Below are 23,238 nucleotides of genomic sequence, written 5' to 3'. Positions count from 1 at the left end.
TAAATATTTTTAGTTTAAATTTATATATTCTTTTAATTTGATATATCTAAATTAAATTAGGGAGAATAAATTACGGTACCGATTCTAGAGGATGACAACTATTTTTTCATCATTTATATTTTGAAACTTCACATTGTACACTTCTATCATAGCAAATCACGAACACTTAAAACATTAGTAACTTCTATGAAAAAATAGAGGTTCAATAATTCATCATATCAAATTTGTTTTTTTTTTTGTTTTTTTTAGTACAACATGTGGGGGTGGGGATCGAATTCACAACCTTATGCTAATTACTGTTGAGCTATGCTCACTTTAGTAATTTATTTTAATATACTAATGAATTGATAAAAGTATCGTTCTCTAAATTGATTGTTTAGCTCTAAGTAGATATATATGATATATATTGTGAGCTTACATGAAACTCAGTGGGCACTACTATGCTAGCTCTTGCAAGTTGCAACAAGAGAAGAAATTCAAGAAGAAAACAAGATACTCTAATATTATATATATTTAAAAAAAATATAAGTAAGCAAATATTTTAGGTAAGATTTTCTTATCCCATATGTGATAGTAAATCTTGTGGGCTCTACGAATCGACATAACCAATTCAATTACAACGATCATATGTTAGTAAATCATTGATTAACTTAAATAATAATTAAGTGTAGTTTTATTTCCTTTGATAATATATTGGATTAACATAATTTAATGATTAGTTTATATGCTCCGTTTGATTTTATTTTCTGAGAACTTTTTTTATAAAATAAATAACCAAATTTGAAAGCAACTAATTTAAGGTATATATCTTCAACCTGCAAGCAGGTTCCGAGCTTAGTTAATTTTTGCAAGATTGCAAGCAGGTTCCGAGCTTAAACAAAGAAACGCAAGATTGCAAGCAGGTTCTGAGCTTAGTTAATTTTTGAAAGCAAAATTTTATCAAATGAGGCCTTAAATATTAATTAACTATATTTGTAACTATCGTTAAGCTGAACATAACCCAACTAATTTAAGGTATATATATTCAACCTGAATTTTAACCTTGTAACTTGAACTAAAACAAATATATTTATCATTGGTTTATCATTAATTAATGTTAGTGTTAGATTGAGTTTATTACCATGTTAATCTCTAGCTTAATATTTCATTTATCTTATTTAATGTATTGTTTTGTATTGACTTATCATTTTGTGACACGTGTTTAATAGTGTACTTTATAAACTACATTTTATGACATTTAGGTGTGAATTATTTAGAAATTTTCGATCATTTATGGCTTATTTACGTGCATAACTGATGTTTTTACAAGATCAAGTCATTAGAAAGAATTGGAGCATAAATGATCAATTAAGAGGAAAATTAGAGCAAAAAGGGGAGTTTAATTCAGCTATGGTGTCTACAGGTCAGAAATTGGAGCAAAAACTCGAAGAAGCAGCGCCACAGCGCCATCAAGCAGCGCCATGGGGCCTGCAAACGCAGCCTAGGCTTTCTTCTGTGATGACACAGCTGCAGTGCTGTCTTGTAACACCCTGGCGCTGCGAACTTGCGCGTCCATCACAATTCTGGGATAGTGTCATGGGGCTCACTAATGGCGCCATGGCGCTGTAGCGATGCCCTTTCATAAAACAAAGATTAGTGTGCCGTTTTGGGGGACCTTTTGACATTCTTACATTGGGGAAATTGAAGTTTTGAGAGGTTTTGCTCGAGAGTTGAAGCAAGAAGGGTGGGGAGACGATTTTCGAAGGTTCGCGATCGTGGAGATTGAGTCAGGGACGGTCAATCGACACAACGACTTTAGTTTCTTTCATTTCCCTTATCTTTTCTAGATTTATTATGAAATTCTCAGTGGGATTTTATTGTATTTTCATGAACATGAGCAGCTAATTTTCTTGTTATAGGGATTGATGTAGCCGCTGGATTTATTAACAATTGTCCTGATTGATTTGTACTTAATCTATTTGTGAATTTACTCGCTTAATGCTTTTAATCTCTTGATCACGAATAGATTGATGCTAAATCTGAATCTTACATTCGGGAGTGGTGGTTTAGATTGGAACTTGAATACATGACTAGGGTAGTTTTAAGATCGGGAGATTTAGAATTATCTTAGAGGTTTTAAAAGAATAAGACTTAAAGACCTTGCTTGTTAATGAAGCTAGATAGGGATATTGGTTTCTTAATAAGCGGGAGAATTAATTATACTCGGGAGACACAGTTATGATTCTTGATTTCTTGACTTATAGATTAATTGCATATTCAATCTTGACATGTTTAATTTGTCTTCTTGTAGGTTCAGTTGATGAAATCACTTCCCTAGGACCCGTTCTCCATAAGAGTTTTCTTTAGAGTCTTTTATTCGCTTTGTTATTTCATTTTTGTGTGTCAAAAGAAATCCCTTGTTGTTTCTCTAGATAAAATTGGACAATAATATCTGTACTTGAGTGACTAGAAACCCAATCTAGTGGAGGATATCAGTAATTACTTACTATTTTTATTAAAACTTGACCCGTAGACTTGCGGTAAGTATTTTCTGCTACAAGTTTTTGGAGCCATTGCTGAGGATTGACAATTTTTTAGTTTCACTTGATACTGTGGAGAATTTCTTTGATCTTACTTTAGAGTTGTTTTTAATTTTCTTGTCTTTACTTATTTTTTCTTATTTTTCAGGTAGATGATTTGTATGCGCAAGGACAAAAACACAGTTTTAGTTCCTTTTGTTCTTGAAATTGAGAAAACCTGTAAAAGAAATCGAAAGGAGAAAAAGAAGACGACTGAAGATATGGATCCACCACCACTTGTACCAATTTTCCACCAGTTGAACAACCCCAGCTGGAACAGAATAACCAAAGAAGCATTGGAGATTACTGCCAGCCAAACTTTCCTAATCATGTTCGAATAACCAATTTTCCTATTAATGCCAATAATTTTGAGTTGAAATTTGGCCTTATCCAGATGGTTCGAGAAAATCCATTCAAGGTCAGTGCCACAGAAGATCCGAACAATCATTTAACAATGTTTTTAGATGTTTGTAGTATTGTGAAGATGAAAGGAGTAACTGATGATGTTATTTGCTTGCGCTTTTTCCCTTTTTCTTTGCAGGATAAGGCGAGAGATTGGTTGAAATCCTTGCAACCAGGCAGGAGATGGTTCAAGCGTTTCTCACAAAATTTTTCCACAGCATAGTTATCCGGATTGGCTGTAGATTCAAATGTTTTACAATGGACTGAATGGACAAACAAAGACTATACTGGATACTGCAGCTAAAGGAAGAGAATTCTTACATCTTACTAGAGGATATGAGAGCCAATAGTTTTCAATGGCCCCATGAGAGATCAATGCCAAAAGAGTTGCTAGCATCTATGAAATCGATGAGGTAAGTTCCCTAAAAGCTCAAGTTTAAGCTCTGACTACTGCCGTGTCTAAACTTTCAGGACCAGGAACTTCACATTCAAATGAGTTGGTGGCAGCAGCAGATACATATTCTTACTATGAGGAGCCGACCATCGAGTAAGCTCAGTATGTCAATAATAGAAATTTTGGCTACAAGGGGAATCAGCAACAAAACTTGTTGCCAACATATTATCACCCAGGATTGAGGAATCATGAGAACTTTTGATAGCTTAACAGAATAATTGGAATGTTTTGCAACCTCCACCAGGTTTTACATCTCAGCTAGCTGAAAAGAAATCATCCCTTGACGATTTACTTGGGGCTTTCATCAATGAGTCCAGGAGTCGAGCTAGTCGGATTGAAAATCAGGTAGAAGGCATGGAGGTTAAATTAGAAGGAAATACAACTGCCATTAAGAATATGGAGGTTTAGATAGGGCAAATAGCATCCACCTTGAACACTATGCAGAAAGGGAAGTTTCCAAGTGACACTGAAGTTAACCCACAAGAACATTGCAAAGCCATCACTTTAAGAAGTGGAAAGGAACTCCAGGAGCTTGGAAAGAAAAAAATTGAAAAACCACTCATACAACTGAGGACGGGAAAATAAGGAGTAAGTTGAAAAGAAGGCCACTCCTGTACTATAGGCTAAAAAGCCCACTAGTTCTATTACTTCTAGTCCTTCTAACTCTTTACCTTATCCACAATGTTTCCAAAAGAAAAAGATCAATGCTCAATTTGCTAAATTTTTAGTAATTTTTAAGAAACTTCACATTAATATTCCTTTTGCAGATAGATTGGAATAAATGTCAAATTATGTGAGGCTTACGAAAGACATTATGACTGGAAAAAGGAAATTGGAGGCTTATGAAACGGTGAATCTCACTGAGGAGTGCAGCGCGATCCGTCAGCGAAATCTACCACAGAAATTAAAAGATCCAGGAAGTTTTACAATTCCTTGTACTATTGGTAGTTCATCGTTTAATAAGGCTTTATGTGATCTTGGTGCCAGTATTAATTTGATGCCTTTGTCTCTTTTCAGGAAACTTGGTCTTGGAAAGGTGCAACCAACTACGATATCTTTGCAGCTAGCTGATAGATCCATCATTTATCACAGGGGGTGTTATTGAAGATCTATCATACCTAGTGAGTTTTGGAGCCTTAGAGCAATCCATTACATCTTGCTCATTTTCATTCTTGTGTGTGATCGAACTTGGCATATTTATTCTAGAACTTGCTAGTGAATGCATTTTGTGACCACTTGTTTGAATTGTTGTCTTAATATCATAAAGGTAATTTAGGCTTACCCACAATTTGAGACTTCTAAATATCCTACCTTGTTATATCTTCATTTAGAGAGCCATATTTTAGCCTAATTTCTCATTCTTTTTCTTGGATTGAACACATTTATTAACCCTAAGGCCTGTTTCGAATATTATCCTCCATATTTTTTACCAGTGTCAAGACAAGGGAGGAAAAGTTGCATGATCTAATTTGTTTTGGTTCAAGCCAACTTTGTTAACTATGAAAAAAAAGAGAAAAAAAAGTATGGTTGAAAAGAAAAAGTGAAAAAAAAAGGATATAAGGGTATATTTCTTCTTTGTTGAGTGATGTAGAGAAATCATTTGGAGAACTATCTTTCTACGAGCAATAGATTCTTGTATTTCTCTAGGAGTGTTAGTGTTTGATGGTGCATTATATTCATTGTTCATTGGCTTCAATACATTATGTAGTTAGCATGCAACCTAATATCTCATTTGTCTTGATTTTGAGCCTCTTAAATTCTTATTCCCTCATCTTTACCTAAGCCTCATTACAACCGTTGTCAAAGTCCCTTTGATTTTGTGCATTTAATTCATATTTGAAAGGGGAGATTTGATTCACTTGCAAGCTTATGGTACTAATGTGCTTTGTTTTGATTCTGAGAGTTAAAACACCTTGAAAATTGTTAGGGTTGACTTTTTACTGCATAAACGTGTTTCGGTAGGCCTGTTTGACCACGTTTTTTACCCATTTCTCATCATTATTTGCCAAAAAGAACCACATATTCTTTAAGTAGAACATGCATAGAACATTTCTACATAAAAGTAAAACTATGGTACTTTAGGAAAAATATGAGAAAAATGCGGTCAAAGTTGAAAGAAAATAACAGTTTTCTGTTTTTGCAAAATTGCGTCTGGCGCAATTTTGAAGAGCAATTTGGCAAAACACACGTTTTGATTAATGAAGAGTCAGGAGGACATTTCCCACATGTTCAAACCAACTCAAAACCGTGAGTCCAAGTTCAAGAGCGTTTGTTAGGTGAATCTCAACTCATTTCCACCTAAAATGGTGGGGAGTTCAACCAACCTAAGGTGCTATATAAGAAAGTCATCCCTCCAGCATAAATTCACCCATTCCAAGCTCATTTTCAGCTTCATTTACATTCTCTCTTCGCTGTAGAATTTGTTCTTAGTCTTATATTCAAGTTTTATTTATTATTTCCTTGTATTTTCGTACTTTATTGCTTTTAATTCAAGTTCTCGTTTATTCTGTTATTCTTAAGTTCTTTAGCGAGTTTACACTCCCCTCAGACTCGAGAGAGAAGAGTGTCAAGCTATAACTCATTATACGGCTTGTTTATTCGTTTTAATTCAATGAAAAATACTTCCTTTATGTTTTCGTGCATTTTTTCCTTCCTTTAAAAATGTTCTAAATTAGTTATCAACCTCTTTGTGGAATGCCTTAGCCAAAATGATTTGATTTTCAACACGCTCGGGATTTGCCCAGAATTGCGCCTGGCACTTTTTTGGGTTGGTTTCTAAAAACTTCTCTTTACGTCTTTTTTCTATTTGGCCAGTGGGAACTTGATTTATACACCAAAATCCAACCCTGAGAAGGGTGAGTTAGGTAAAATAATAGGAAACCAATATGGGATGCGACTTAGACATAAGCGCATAAAATATGGTCCTAGACATAGGCCCTCTGACCCATAAAGCAAATGAGTTGGTAAATATTCCCTAGGATTGTAATCACACATAGACATATGATTGTAGGTTACCCTAGCCTCTGCAGCAACGAAAAGCGGTAGTGAAAGAGTAGAACTGAGTTTCCTAAGAAAAGCTAGACTTTCACCTGATGCATTTTCCCAACAAAGTGTGTTTTCCATGTTTTGCATCAAAACTAAGGTAAGAAGCAAAGAAGTTGAGTTTTATTAAATTGCTTGTTAGTTAAAACCTCAAACAATAACATGTCATCACTATTTTCTTCATAAACCACGATTGCATATTTGAACCATTTCACGACATTACTTGATTTCGAAAAGCAACAAATCCCTGAGGATTCAACCTTGGATTACTTCTGAGTATTACTTGTGACTGTGTGCGCTTGCACGTGTCTCTAATCTTTTTAAAGGTAGAAAAAGTCCCAACAAAAATACTTTGAGAGATTTGAGCGAAATCCTGTGAGAGTGTCAAGTCTTTGCTTTCGATTTCAAGAAGTTAATGAGATGCTTGAGTTTTTTTTTTTTTCAAATTATATGTTTCACTACTTAATCTCTTGATTGTCATCTGGAACGATCTCATAGGATGTGTGATTGACTTACTGGTATTTTTTTAGATTAAAAAGTTGAAAGGGTATAGGAAAGAGAGTTAGTATGATGAGTTACGAGATGTTCAAGGATGAGCGTGATTTAGGTGTCAGTTGTCTGCTTGGATTTAGTAGTTATTAACTAGTTTTTTTGCTTGAGAACAAGAAAAAAGCTAAGTTTGAGGGTATTTTGATAGTGTACTTTATAAACTACATTTCATGACACTCAGGTGTGAATTATTTAGCAATTTTCGGTCATTTATGGATTATTTATGTGCATAACTCATGTTTTTACAGATCGAACCATTAGAAAGAATTGAAGCATAAATGATCAATTAAGAGAAAATTAAAGCAAAAATGGGAGTTTAATTCAACCACATCAGCGCCATCAGGTAGCGTCATGGCACCTACAGGTCAGAAATTGGAGCAAAAACTCGATGAAGAAGCGGCACAGTACCATCAAGCAGCGCCATGGCGCCTGCAGACGCATCTTAGGCTTTGTTCACGGATGTCTTTCTTTCAAAACCAGCAACTCCAACAATTCCTCGTGTGTTTCCATATCCTCAGCCCTACCCCAACAACTTCCATTTTTTCAAGACCAGCAACCAATCTCATATTTCCAAATACCACTCCACCACCTTTAAGAATAAAACTTACTGATACAATTACCTTCTCTGGAAAAACTAGCTCCTCAACTACGTCATTGCTTGTTGTCTTGAAAATTTCATCGATGGTTCTCTTCCTTGTCCTCCCCAATTTTTAGATGCAAACCAAACTCAGGTTAGTCCTCAGTACTTTATTTGGTAGAATTACAACAGAATAGTCACGAGTTGGCTTTATTCCTCTTTGAAGGAAGATAAAATGGGTGAGATTGTTGGTTGTAACAAAGCTCGTGAAATTTGGGAATCTATGAGGCGTGTTTATGAGTCTTCTTCTAAAACTAGAATAATGGGAATTCGAGCTCAATTAGAAAGAATCAAGAAAGATGGTCTTACCGTGTCATGGTATCTCTCTCAAATCAAAGATATAACATACACAAGTTTGCGGCCATTGGTGAACCTTTGAGTTATCGAGATCATTTGGGCTATATTCTTGAAGGATTAGGTGTAGAGTATGATCCTTTTGTCACTTCAGTTCAGAACCGCACGAATACGCCATCGCTTGAAGATGTACGCAGCTTGATGTTGAGTTATGAAACAAGAATTGAAAGTCGGAACACTGTAGAGCAATTAAATGTCATTCAAGCAAATATGGCAAATTTGAACTTCTCCAACAATATTAAGAGGCCACCCAACCATTCCATTTTTTCACCAGCTAGAGGCAAAGGCCATCAGTCCACTAATTTTTCTTTTTAGCATCAACCATATGAAATCTGGGACAAGCCACCACAAAGTACTCCACCTACGTACTAACCAAAAGTGGCAGAAAGGACAATCATCCAACTCTAGGCCTATTAGTATTGCTAAACTTTGTAATGGTAATCATGCTCTTGTTGAGTTTTATCCTTCTCATTTTTTTTGTGGAGGACATTCAATCCAAGAGAATACTCCTTGGGGTTAACTTGAAGATGGCCTATACAAATTATAACCCACTAGTTCTCTTCCTCAACGAAATTCCAACGTTGGCAACACAGCGGTAATCTTTCTCTCAACTATCCAAGATCCTCTTCTCTGGCATCATAGATAAGGACATCCAACTTTTCCTATTGTAAAGAAAGTTTTGAACTCATGTAATCTAAATTTTAGGAACAATCAGAATTTTGATTTCTGTTCCTCTTGTCAAATGGCCAAAAACCACAGATTACCATTTTCTTTATCTAAATCAAAATCAACTTTTCCCTTTCAATTAGTTAATTTATATCTATGGGTCCTTCACCTATTAATTCTCTTACTGGTGCCCGATTTTTTATTTTATTTGTAGATGACTTAGTAGAAATACTTGGTTGTATCTACTTCAAAACAAAAGTGATACTCTTGCAGCCTTTATTCATTTCAAAACAATGGTTGAAAATCAATTTAATTGTTTTATTAAAGCTTTTCAAACCAATTGGGGTGGAGAGTTTCGTATTGTGTCCATCTTTTCAGCTTTTCATGGTATTCATCATTGCGTTTCTTGCCCTCATACTCCTCAGCAGAATGGTAAAGTTGAGAGAAAGAATCGCATGTTGTTGAGGTTGGTCTTTCTCTTCTTGCTCATGTGCCTCTTAAATTTTGGACTTATGCTTTCCAAACTGCTGTTCATATCATAAATCGTTTTCCTATGGGTGTTCTCAATTTTGTCAGTCCTTATGAAAGGCTTTACAAACTTATTCCTAATTATAGTCTTCTTAAATCTTTTGGTTGCGCATGTTTTCCCTTTCTTCGCCCTTATGCTCATAAGTTAATGTTTCACTCTATTGAGTGTATTTTTCTTGGCTATAGCCTTCACCATAAAGGTCATTTGTGCCTTGATCATGCCTCTGAAAGAGTTTATGTTACCCGTCATGTCATTTTTAATGAATCATCGTTTCCTTTCGCTTCAAATCCTTCTTTACTTGTTCCACAAATTCACCAATTTCACAAATCATTCTTATTTTATTCCTCCCCATGTACATCCTACCATCCTTCTACATCCTCTACTTCTCCTTCTCATATTCCTTCCACCGCTCATATTTCTCCATCACTATCCCTTTCTCTCTCTCCTGTGACCACATGCATCACCTACTAGCCAACCCATTGTTTTCTCTCTCAACCAACCTTCCCCTGCTACAACTATCACCTCATTACCTTCCCCACTTCCAATTCCTTAACACCAATCCCACATCAGCCCTCTATTGTACCTAACCCCACCCCTACTCCAGTGAATATTCATCCCATGATGACTCGAGCAAAGGATGAAATTTTCAAACAAAAATTATGGCTTGCAAACTATGTTGATGCCAAACCCTCTTTGGTCTCTGAACCCACGAGTTATAAGGTGGCCATGGCTGATCCAAATTGGAAATAAGCCATGCTCACGGAATATGAAGCTCATATTCGAAATAATACTTGGTCTTTAATCTCACCCAGTCCAAACTGCAAAGTTATCGGTTGTCGATGGGTGTATAAGCTGAAACTTAAACCATCTGGTGAGATTGAAAGATATAAAGCTTGATTGGTCGCTCAAGGTTTCAACCAAGTCCAGGGGATTGATTATTTTGAGACTTTCAGCCCGGTTATTAAATCGACAACCATTCGATTGTGCTCTCATTGGCTGTTAATTTTAATTGGAAGGTGCGTCAACTTGATGTCTAAAATGCCTTCTTAAATGGTGACTTAGAAGAGGAGGTTTTCATGAAACAACTACCGGGTTTTGTTGACAGTGATAATCCGACTCATGTTCTCGAATTGCATAAGGCACTTTATGATTTAAAGCAAAGCCCACGTGCTTGGTTTCTTAAATTGAGCTCCTGTTTGTTAAGTTGCGGTTTCTTTGGAGCAAAATCTGATACTTCCATGTTTATTTATCGAGACACTTCTTCCATTGGTATCTTCTTAATTTATGTTGAAGATATTCTTGTTACCGGAAATAATTATCCCTTAATTCAACATTTTATTTCCTCACTTAGCACCAGTTTTTTTACTGAAGGATCTTGGAGATCTCTCGTACTTCCTTGGCATTCGAGTGGCACGTGATAAAGATCTATTGCATATGTCCCAGACAAAGTACATTGTAGACCTCTTAAAGAAAGCTGCTATGTTTGAATGCGTAAGCCCATATCAACCCAAATGGCTGCTGGTCAAATTTTGGCCCTTACTGATGGGCAATCTCTCTCTGATCAAACGTCTTACCGCAGCTTGGTTGGAGCTCTCCAATATTGTACCTTAACAAGACGGGACATCAGTCATTCAGTTAACAAATTGTGTCAGTTTCTTCATGCTCCTACCAGAGTCCACTAGCAAGCTCTTAAGCCTTTAATACGTTATTTGAAGACTACAATCAACCTTGGTATTTTGTTTACAAAATCTCAGACTAAAGCATTAATATGTTATACGGATTCTGATTGGGCTAGTTGTCCTGATGATAGACGTAGCACTAGTAGTTTCTGTGTATTTTTTGGAAATAATTTAATCTCAGGGTGTCCTCTAAGCAGAAAATTGTTTCCAGATCAAGCGCGGAATCCGAATATCGAGGTATGTCCAATGCCACTGCTGATATTGTTTGGATTGAGTCAGTTTTAAAGGAGATTGTATTTCCTTGTCTTAGTCCATCTTTATTAGTTTAGGCTAATATCAGTGCCACGTACATTGCCGCTAATCTGATCCAACATCATCGAACCAAGCATATTAAAATAGATAATCATTTCATACGTGAACGGGTTGTTCAAAAGCAGCTTGTTGTTCGATCCGTGCCGTCTGAGGACAAATTAGCTGATATCATGACTAAACCTTTGTCTTCTCCACGCTTCAGTAATCTTCGTACCAAGCTCACTGACACTTCACTGCCCGTTCACTTGAGGGGATGTTTGATTGAGTTTATTACCATGTTAATCTCTAGCTTAGTATTTCCTTTATCTTATTTAATGTATTGTTTTGTATTGACTTATCACTTTGTGACACATGTTCTGTCCTTTGCTATTTAATGGTCACTGTAGCCTCAGCCCCTTTTTGCTGAGAGCTCTTCCTTCTTTTCTCTCTTGTCCAACATATTCCATGCAGGTTGCTTTAATCACTTACTTAGGGTGTGTTTTTGAATGACCAAAATCACTTTTTTTTATTGTCAAAATCACTATCTTTTTTATTTGACAAATAAAAAATTGATTTTAAGAAAGTTTAAAATCAGTTTAAATTCATTTTTAAAGTATCATTGATTTTAGAAAATCAATTATATTAAATATATATTTTTTTCAAAACCACTTATTCTACCATCACTCCCCCAACACACCCTTACTTATGTAATCAAATGCAGATTTTAGTGTATAGCCCAAACTTTATAAATATTAGATACATGAATACATAGCCCCTAATGTTTTTTTTCCTTTGAAATTTTAATTTATATTGCTTTAGAAAATGTTAAATCATTTTTTTAAAATATATTTACCTATGGGTGCCTTTAAGGATTTTTTTTAACATTAAAAATGTAGCATTATTTTTAAAACTTTTATAAATATGTATTTCCTTAAAACTAATTACAAATATATATTTTCTAAATAATTTATTACTAAATATGACATTTTAAAAAAATTATAAATAATTTATTAACTTAAATAATAGTGCTGCTCAGTCTAGGCGACGAATCGGATTATAAGGATCCACTAATATAAGCCACATGACATCATTGAAAAGAAAAACTTTATATAATAGTAATTTATATACTTTTATTTGATGTGATGATCATTAATTAATCTATATCGATGATTCATTTAGATATTTACTGACTGTATTAATAAAAATGACTTGTTAAAGTAAATATAAATTAGGCCAAATTTGCAACCTACCTTAAGTTATGTAGTATACTACTATTTGTTCGGTTTTGACAAAGTATTAAAATTAAAATTTATCCCACATCGAAAATATACAAGGGGATAGTATGCTCACGAAGTAGTAGAAGTTGTCCCACATCGAAAAGTACGAGGAGGTGTGTTCCAACTAATATAGAGCTTATGAGCTTAGATTTTAATCATCCCAATTGAAATATTTAAGCCTGGTATATCAACTCTAGTTAACTGAGCAGTAGTACTTGTTACTAATATATATTAGTAAAGCAGTGGTAGTTACCAATATGTAGTTTAATCTAAAATATTATTAATTAATTTATTAACATATATTACAAATTTTGTATAATTATTATTTTCAATATTTGTTTTCAATATTTTAATTTATAAAAAAATGAAATGAATTTATAACACATAATAGTATATTTATGAACGTTTTATTTTTCTTAAATGTAGTTTCCGCATTTTAAATTTTCAAATTTATAATATGAAAACACTATTGTTTTCGAAAATAGTTTCCGAAAACAAATGTGAGTGAATCTGAAAAACAAGAAATAAACTCGAATCCGAAGTTTCTGGCCCGAATTACACAAAGAATGAGTTTAAAAGAAAACAAGAGAGTAGTATATTTACCAAGAGGAGGATTTTTTTTTCTTTTTAATTTTTTTATTATTAATATCTAAGCTTGATTTTCAATTTCAGGGCTGTTGTCAGATACAAGGAGAACAAAGCAGCGGCACAGCGGGCAACCGCGCTCCATAGTGAGCCACTGATCGACGCAATCCTTATGGAAAAAATGGCCGCATTTCTCAATTACTCGGCACACTTGTTTCTCCTCAAATCCCTCGAAACATATCGCGCAGTCCCTGTCGGAATCGATAATTTCCTCTGCCTCGATGATTGCAACGGCGGTTGCGGAGGCTTCTTCCACCGTCTGTGGTGGCGGAGACGGCTGCTGCCGTGCTCTTTCGGACAAAACTATAGTGAAAACTCGAGATACTTGAACTCTGGATTCGATATCGTCGTAGACTCTTGTTTGAGACAGCATGATGCGTCGGTGGTATGAATAAAGGATGAAAAATAACACAATTAAACTAAAACAGATGAATCCCACAAACCCAAACCCGATCTTCGGGTCAAAAGTACTTCTATGAGTAATCACGACAGTTACTGGCAGCGAATACTGCACGGAGAAACTCGGCGGAGGAGTCGGTGGAAAAGACATGATTGAATAGAATATGAAATTAAGTTTCCTTCAATATATAACAAGCGAAAGGTGAAGACTCAAACTGGCGATTTTGTACGGGATATATAACTTAACATACCCTAGGTTTGGCTGGCTCAATATCCTTATATGGAGAGGGAATTGAAACCCTTTTCAAATTAGGAAAGTTTCTTAAAAGATATATGAATTTTAATTTGTTTGTTATTTTTTATTTTATTTTTCAAAGAAATTCACGCGTTAGTTAAGCATGATTAGGAAGTTGCACTGCAATGGGAAACCTTCCAAAATAATGTTTACTCTAATGGTTTGGTCGTCTTTATAGTTTGTAATTTGGCTAACTATATCATTATCACTAATTCTTAGAATAACTTTTAGTTTCGCCTTTTAATCTTTTAAATTATTCATTTTACCATCGCTGAATTTGAGATATTCCATTAAAAAAATAGTAATAATAAATAATAGAAAGGATTTCTCTGATGGTACGTGCTTAGAGTTTTGAGGTACCACCTACTTTGAAGTTTCAAGTTCGAGTTCTATGTTGATCACAGTGTTACTCAGACAACGAGTCCTAATTATAAGAATCCACCGCTACTACAAAAAACTACCTTAGTTTTTAGAAATTCAAACTACGATTTTTAAAAATTGCAATCATTTTTAGCAACCATAGTTTAACAACATATAATAGACTAAAAATATATACGGTCTAAAGCATACGTTTACACCATGGTTATAAAAACCATGATGTATAGATAAATATTGATATATTTTTTTACTATAATTGTGGTCTATCAACTTTACACCACGGTTTAAAAAACTCTATTCTAGAGACCTATATTTTTTACTACTTGTGATCTAAAATCCAAATTTACATAGAGGTCCAAAAAATCGTGGTCTATGGACCATATTATTGAAATAATTGACCACAATAATCCCACTTTACACCATGATCCAAAAAAATCATAGTCTATAGGAGTTTACTTTTGACTACATCTAAAAGTTCACTTTATAAAAAATTGAATTTTGAAAAATTATATCTTAAATCTAATTTTGAATATATCACTATTAATTTTCTTTAAAAAATTAAGAAAAAGTAATCTACAAACCAATTTAGAAGAGTTAAAAAAAAAAGAAAATTATTTCAAAAAATATAAAAACGTTATTTTCGTTTTAAAAATTTAATTAACATTCTAGTTTAGAAATTAGAATTTTCACGCTTTTCAGAAATTTTAATTAAAAAACGTTTTCTAAAAGGGGAAGATATTTCAAGTAGAGTTTACATCATGTCTCAGCATGATTAAGCTTAATTGTTTTAGAAAAAGCATGATTAAGCTTAATAAAAAATGTTATCAGCATTTAATTTTCAAAATTGACGTTGAAATTTAATTTTAATTAATAAATGAAAATTATTTTTAAATATTTATTGATATTCCAAATTGAAAATTGATATATTTGATTTATTTGGAATATATAAATATAATTGTTTTCTCAGAAAAAAAATAAAGCAATATACCCATCCGCAGAAGAGTAAAAAAAGAAAGCAAATAATTTCAAAAGAATTAAAAGACGTATTTTTAAATATAATTAACAAATCAATTTAAAATTTAAAATACTAAATTTTATTTTTTATAATTAACCATCAATTTAGAAGAGAAAAAATAAAACTTTTCCTTTTTTTTTTTTGGTTTAATACAGAACTGAATTTTAATTTAGAAAGTAACAAAATTTTATTTAGGTGGTTAAAATTAGGGTCTCGAATTTTCACTTCGCCGTAATTTCCTCTCTTTTACACCTGCGCCGTCGACAACCCCAAAGAATCAATCGTCGCTTCTTCAGCTTCGCCGGCCGATATTGCGACTCTCACAGCCTAGCGTCGTGTTGCCAAATCGCGACTTCCATGATCTCGATGCCTGTTGCAAAGTTCATGACGAATGTGTTGAAAGAAAAGGTTATTGCCCATCTATAGCTAATATTACCTTATTTTGTGTCCTATCTATACATTTTAGTTATTGCGATCATTTTTTTTTTTTTTTTTTGTGTTTCTGTTGAAATTTAGGCATCTTGTTGTTGAATGAGCACCTTTTTCTTTGAATTGTTTGTATGTTTATGAACAAACTGATAGAAATGGTCTGGTAGGGGCCCTTAGCACAGAAAACCAACTTCTTGTTCCTAGTTGAAACAAATTTGTATCTTAGCTATAATGCATTAATGGGATGACTTTTGATTGTACTGAGTGTTTTTAAAATTTTCAAATGTATTTTTGGCCCTATAACCAAACATCATAATATATCTTTGAGAAGTGTTTTGACAATTTAAATACATCTTTTATTATTGAAAAAGTATTGGATTCACTTTTGACATATTTTTCCATGTACATGACATGTTTTTACTAGACACAAAATGCTGATTATGTACCATATTTATTAGATATAATGGAAATACATTGGTGAGAGCTTTTTGTTGAAAAACGTAGATCCAGTAACAATTTGGGATGATCGGAAGAGCTAGAATAGTTAGTGTTGAGGGAGAGTGTTAAAAATAAAATACAACAGTAACTATTATCTAGAAGCTTCTTGAGGTATTTACATGAAATACGGAAATAATTATCTCTAGATTTATCTAGAAGTTTCTATAAATAAATATGTAATTAAAAGACTCTAGAAGTATCTTGGCTTTTATCTAGGCTCCAAGGAATTCTAGAGAGTTCTTTTGGATAAGAATAGGGTAAGAAGTATCTAGAGTTCTCCTTGACTCTTTAGGTTTATTCATAACTATGTAGAGTTCTCTCCCATTGTAAGTGATCAATCTTTAATTGAGCAAAGTGCCCAACCATAATATAAAAAGTTTCTCTCCATATTTTTCTCTCCATTCTAAGTTCTCTCTTACTTTCTTCATTGCCTCCAACAAATTTGGTATCAGAGCGTAGTTTTTGGTATTAAAGATACTTATCGGATGCTCTGTGGTTGCCACTAAAAAGTGGATCCTCCCCATCAAAAAATAAGTTAGATGTTTTTCATCTTTATTGAAAGGCACAAGGGCTTGTTTACCGATCGTGAAAAAGTAATGGCGGTGAAGTTCGAGATTGAAAAGTTCGATGGGACTAATTTCTTATTGTGGAAGTTGAAGATGAAGGCTATCTTGAGGAAAGATAGTTGTCTTGCAGCCATCAGTGAAAGGTCGGCGGAAGTCATAGATGACAAGTGGAATGAGATGGACGAGAATGCTATTGCAAATCTTCATCTGGCACTAGCAGATAAAATTTTGTTAAGCATAGAAGAGAAGAAAACAGCAAAGGAGATTTGGGATTATCTCACAAAATTGTACGATGAGAAGAAAACCGCAAACACTACAACAAGTCTGCTATTTCATGACGGGCATTGCCCGACATTAAATATTAACCATGTCGGTCACTGACCGATATCTATACGAGTGTCCTTGTTTCCCTTTCATGTCGGACAGTTTTAAAGTCGGGCATTGCTCGTCATGTATATTTTCTTTCCACTGGACATGGCCGTCATGAAACGACCCTTTTAAGGTCGGGCATTGCCCGTCATGTATAGCGTTTTCCATGACGGACGTGCTGTCATGAAAGAATAACCATGACGGGTGACGACCGACATCTTTATGGCTGTCCTTGTTTTGTGACCGTCATTGTATGTGCGACATTGTTTGTACGCCATTGTTTGTACGTCATCTTTTGTGTGACATTGTTTGTACGTCACTGTAGCTACATCGATATGTGCGTCATGGAATGACTATATTTCGTGACAGATATTGACCGTCATTATTTCGTGAATAAATAAATTAAAAAAATAGTTGGTTGCCCAGACGTGGCTAACCAACTAAATATGCAACTAAAACTTTTAACACATTCATCCATTATAAAACAATATCTATTCTAAAACTTAACTAAAAAATTAACCTTAGACTCAAAACACAAATAATCAAAAGTACAAATTTCAACATAACCTCTCCACTTTTAGAATAACTCAAAACTAGCTAACAATATATCTCTCAATTCCAACCTATTCTATAAAAGCTTAACAAAAACACAAACAATCAAGAGTAAGTACAAATTTCATCATGACCTCCCCACTTTAGAATATAACTCAAAACTAACCAACCAATATATCTCCTTCCAACTTAACTAAAAAACTAACCTTAAACTAAAAACACAAATAATCAAAAGTACAAATTTCAACATAACCTCTTCACTTTTAGAATAACTCAAAACTAGCATGGTTATAAACAAAACAAACACTTTCTATATAAACACCCTTCCACACAAGAACAAATGGGACCGTCCGTCCCTACAACAAAACTACATTCAACATAAGAATCCAGACTTCAGCATCATCCAGTCAAATACTTCTATAATAATCCAAAACTAATATGTTATGCAGTACATTTCAAACTTCAAACTTCAAACTTCTACATATTATAAACAAGACAAAGTATTTCTAATCTACCAATTACTACACAGAAAGTAGTCTGAACCAAATACTTACATCAAATAAACACAACTAATGAATCCATAGGTACTACACAAATCGTCCAACAAAAGATGCCATTCTATTCGAACTTCGTCGATTTCTTCTTGTTGATAGGCACTTTTTGTATTAAACTACAAAAAAAAGAAAAAGAAAGATAATACTAATATAATGACAAATCATATATAAATACAAAAGGTATATGATAATACGTACAAGTTCAGTAATATGAGTATAAGGGTTCCGCACTATTTCTCGTATATACTTTTGCAAATAGTACCCACACTCGATAGAACCTGGTTGTCGAGGACACTAAATATAGAAAATTTGAAAAATAACAAAATTATGAGTTATACAAAGGATTTACTGCGACATTGTTATGAGTTATGCAAATTTACCTTCACAGGTTTCCAAATTGTAGTACTGCGAGATTGTTGAGTAGAATGTTTGGCTTGCCACATTTTCAATGATCTAAATAATTTGAAACATTAGAATAACATAATTGTAAAAATTTCAACTATAAGAGTTCATGGCACTTACGTGTTTATGATTCCCTTATAATTTTCTTCAATCTTACTTCTTAGAGAGTCCAATACATAAACACAATTCTCTCGGAGATGTATAACAAACAACTTCCAGTGAAAATTATTAATAACCAACATGATAATATTATCATTCATGCATGGATAAAGGAAACTATAAATAAGTAAAATGAAGTTAAATTGCTAGCTTACCCGCTATTATGTGGGATGAGTACTACTTGTTCTAAGTTACCCATGTCTAACCTGTTGGCTAGATGTCTGGAACAAGTTTCTTGAGACATTATTTATGGTACAATGTTGTCTGGGTCAACCACCAAGAACTTCTTACATGTCTCCTCCTCACATTCATTCAAAAGATACCTAAAAATATAATTGTAAAACATTAAACGTCTTAGTTAATGAATCTAAGATATAAAATAGATTTAATATACTTACGAGATGTATGTGAGCACACACATATAGCCTATTTCAATCATCTCGCAGTATTGCATGATGTCGTCACGTGTTAAAGTAATGATCTTCTCTCTTCCAAATATGTGATCACCAATATTGAATTCAATTACAACCTCGTGGTTCATCGTACGCATGACATATTGATTTAGGAGTTTAATAGTCATATGGACATCAATATTTTTAGATGATTGTGTTATCAGCTTCGACGTTTGCGGAGAAGGAACCTTTGACAAACAAAATTAAAAACATTTAACAAATGAAAAATTAAAACCTCACTCAAGTTAGAATAAGACATACCTTTTTCTCCTCATCTAAAATTACCAGTCGACGAGGCCATGCCACGAAGCTACCAATGATTTGATTTAATGTCTCTATCTCACCCTTCACAGGAATTAGTAGTGTAGCATCTTCACCAATGACAATGTCTACCATGACTCTCACATTGTCCACACCTAATGGCACTCCATGAATTGTTGGACATTGAACATCGTCATCAAATACTGTGCCTACTGCAACAATGTTCTCCACTGATCCAATAGTTAGGTGGCACGGTTTTCCCTTAGAAAATTTAAAAGAAAAATGCTAAGTGTCATGCACAAAAAAACTAAGTGTCATGTCAAAAACAAGTAAGTGTCAAAACTAAAACAGATTAGTTACCACTATTGGTTCTTCATCCGGGATAAAAACTTTAGTCGGTGCATTGACAACTTCCTTCCCTCTCTCCTTTTTCTTTGAGACATTACTGACTTTTGTTGAGGATTTATTTGGTTGTGAGCTTTGAGTCCTCAATTCGACTTGGTCTTAAGGCTGCAATCCCAGTTTGGACTTCCTTTTGGCAACATTAAAATATAGAGATGGTGAAATGAACTCACCTAATCCCCTCACACGACCTCTATGTTCGGGAGTGCCTAATGCTTCAGTTAAAACATCTTCACCCCTGTGTATTGTAGCCATTTCATCCTGTCACAAATATTTATCAACATATTAACCACAAAATATCACACTTTCTAAATCTCATTGAAATAGAAAAAGAAAAACATAGAAACTTACAATTCGGGCAACATTCTTTTGTGGCAACATCAAAGTATTCGTTATTTTTTCCTCTTCGTGCTTCTTTCCATAAAGTTGCACGATTAGAAGGATCATCTGATAATTCCTATATATGGGTATATATATTATTAACTGGCACACACATTAATTATCGTAAGACACTTAATCTAAATAGTAACTTACTAATTCTTTTGCAAGATTTGCATATCCCTTGCGAGATATGTGATGATTATACATGCATTTCGCCCTCCTTTCTCTCTGAGCAGTACTAAGTGTCTAGAAAATAGAAGATATTTGATTCAAGCACTAAAATAGTTACACTATTTAAAAATATATTGATAGAATGTAGTTACCTCCCACTCTTCACTTAGTCTTGTATGAACAAATGAAGCCCAATGTTCTTTATCAATATGGGAATATTTTTCAGGAGGAGTCTCCAAGTAAGATGGGTCGTCTTTGAACGGGCGAATGTATTCTTTAGTTAACGTTGACTTGAAGGTTCGAAACTTCTTCGATGCGGATTGAAGAATATTGTGTTTGGATCTAGGGTCCACAATCGAAAATTTTATCTTTAAGTTCTTGGGGAACTTCTTTCCAATTATTGTAAATGATTGGAATTTGTTGTCGAACACAAACTCCAATAAAGCTTTGCATTTTTGATGCATTATCGCCAACTGGTTGACCTATGTCATTATATTGAATTGTCAACAGAGTTTCTTACGTTAGCCAATTCACACATGGTTGTTGGGCCTCGACGAACAACTTTTCTGACCTCAACTTCATTGTCACCACTGCTATTAGAACCACCCATTTAAAAGCTCTGCAACCAAAATACAAAACATACAGTTTATATATTAACTTATAAAAACATAGTAAAAATAAATCACTAAATGACATACCGGTGTTTAATGTACTATTATTAATCCATGTACCCTAACAATCATTTCTAACATATGTAGATAACGTTTCATCGCTTTCATGAAGTGTCTCGATATTTGGCATACTAGGTAAAACTCCATAACCACAATCTTCAACATTATCTCCTAATTCATCTTCGTAGAAATCATCTTCAACTATTCGTTGAGGAGATGTTAAAACCACTGACCAACGAGGATTAACAGGATCTCTCACAAAGAACACTTGCTTTGCTTGAGAGGCTAAGATAAATGAGTCTAATTTATGTCCAATACGATTTAGGTCCATGGTAGTAAAACCAAGTTCATCTATTTTAAGTCCATTCTTATTCTCAACCCAATCACATTTGAATAAGATAATTGTCAAATGATGATAGTCAAGCTCCCAGATTTCTTGTATTACACCATAAAATGTCATATCTGAAATGATAGGAATCTTGTCTTTAGCACTGGAAATTTGCATTGTATTAGCCGTTATACTAACTCCACTATTTTGAACCTTTCTTCTATCATCACGTCTTTTTTTGTGATAATGACAACCATTAACCACGTAACCACAATAGATGGCTACATATGGACGAGGCCCATGTGCAATCCATCTTAAAGAAGGTGTTATGGAGTTATTCGGCACCGCGAGAGCAAGTGCAACCTATGATTCAATTTCAAATAAGTAGCTGACATTTAAGTATACCTTAAATTGTACGGTTAGAGATTAAGATTACCCGTTCTCGCAACCAACTACTAAATGTGCGATTATGCTCATCTTGAAGCCACTTCTTGTTTTTAGACTTACTTGGATTAAGCTTAGACAAAACATCCATGTGTTGCTTGTTGCAAATATAACATATGTCAATGACAAAGTTATGATCTAGATGATCACTTAATTAGAAAGTTATGAAAGAGAATGAAATTTGCATACCTTACGTATGGAAGCACATCATTCACATTTTGAAGGACATAAAGGTGAGCTTGATCTAGTTGATCCTTACTCGGTTTGCTGTAAGAAGCAATAGACAATGGTCTATCAATGTCTGAATTCTCCTTCCTCATCGATGACCTTAACCCAATTGAATCAATTCCAGATAGATATTCAGAACAAAACTCTACAGCCTCCTCGACAATATAACTTTCTCCAATGCATCCCTCCGGTCGCGTTCTATTTCTTACATAACTCTTCATTATTTTCATATATCGTTCAAAAGGATACATCCACCTCAAATACACAGGTCCACAAAATTCCACCTCTCTTACAAGATGCACCATAAGGTGTACCATTATTGTGAAGAATCCCGGTGGAAAATACTTTTCTAACATAAAGTGACGACTATGTCTTCTTGCAAGCCTTTTAACTTGGACGAATCAATTGTTCTGCTACATATAACATTGAAGAAGAAGCATAGTCGAATAATGGCATATCTAACATATTTTGATAAAATACCACGAATGGCCACCGGTAACAATTGTTGCATAAGAACGTGATGGTCATGTGACTTGAGGTTATTAAGTTTCAATTCTTCCAGCGACACTAGAGACTGTATGTTAGATGAATAACCTTCGGGTACTTTAGTTTCTGATAGTGTCTTACACAAATTCAATTTCTCCACCCGTGATAATGTATAACATGCTGGAGGTAAGAATATCATTTTCTCTCACACTTGAGGGGCCAGCTCTGATCTAATATTCAATTCGACCAAATCTAGACGAGCTTGTAATCCATCCTTTGATTTTCCTGGAATATCAAGTAATGTGCAAATAAGATTTGAGCACACATTCTTTTCAATGTGCATCACATCTAAACAATGCCGCGCATGAAGATGCTTCCAGTACTCCAACTAAAAAAAAATAGACTTCTTCTTCCAATAACTATTTGAAAGATCTCCATCATTTTTTTCCTTTTTTCCTTTCTTACCAAATGAATATTGGAGTCCACTTGTTTTTGCAAGAATTTTTACTCCACTTAATGGTTCAGGAGCGAATCCCAATTCTGGTTTACCATTAAATGCTTTCTTCTGCTTCCTATATGGATGATTACGAGGTAAAAACTTACGATGCCCGAGATACACCACCTTCCTCCCTTTTGGCAAATAAATGGATGAAGTTTTCTCCCCACAAATTGAACACGCGTGATATCCTTTTACCGCACAACCACACAAATTCCC

General features: G+C 34.2%; 1 protein-coding gene, 1 long non-coding RNA gene and 2 pseudogenes across 3 annotated transcripts; 1 reads left to right on the top strand and 3 right to left on the bottom strand.

The window, feature by feature from the left end:
• Positions 1 to 8,458: 8,458 nt before the first annotated feature.
• Positions 8,459 to 11,601, top strand: LOC148212175 (uncharacterized). 2 transcript variants are annotated; one of them, XR_015789646.1, is made up of 2 exons: positions 8,459 to 9,128; positions 10,563 to 11,601. It is a non-coding gene; the product is annotated as an uncharacterized LOC148212175 (long non-coding RNA). The 2 variants fall into 2 exon arrangements; XR_015789645.1 differs by having other exon boundaries at positions 8,459 to 10,460.
• Positions 11,602 to 13,087: 1,486 nt separating this feature from the next.
• On the bottom strand, positions 13,088 to 13,633 carry LOC111024783 (uncharacterized). The gene has a single exon (XM_022302557.1). It carries the CDS (start codon positions 13,631 to 13,633, stop codon positions 13,088 to 13,090), a length of 546 nt encoding a protein of 181 aa, XP_022158249.1.
• Positions 13,634 to 17,975: 4,342 nt separating this feature from the next.
• Positions 17,976 to 20,976, bottom strand: LOC148212174 (uncharacterized; annotated as a pseudogene).
• Positions 20,977 to 21,012: 36 nt separating this feature from the next.
• Positions 21,013 to 22,876, bottom strand: LOC148212173 (uncharacterized; annotated as a pseudogene).
• Between the last annotated feature and the right edge of the window lie 362 nt (positions 22,877 to 23,238).

This window comes from Momordica charantia (assembly GCF_013281855.1).
Source record: "Momordica charantia cultivar OHB3-1 chromosome 3 unlocalized genomic scaffold, Mcharantia_2.0 BLBB01000003.1, whole genome shotgun sequence".
Lineage (NCBI taxonomy): Eukaryota > Viridiplantae > Streptophyta > Magnoliopsida > Cucurbitales > Cucurbitaceae > Momordica > Momordica charantia.
Note: the sequence above shows the minus strand (reverse complement) of the source record. Positions and strands in the feature narration are given on the sequence as shown.

What these genes read in the sequence shown, in the direction of transcription:
- LOC111024783 (XM_022302557.1), bottom strand. Translation starts at nt 13,633, where the DNA reads ATGTCTTTTCCACCGACTCCTCCGCCGAGTTTCTCCGTGCAGTATTCG.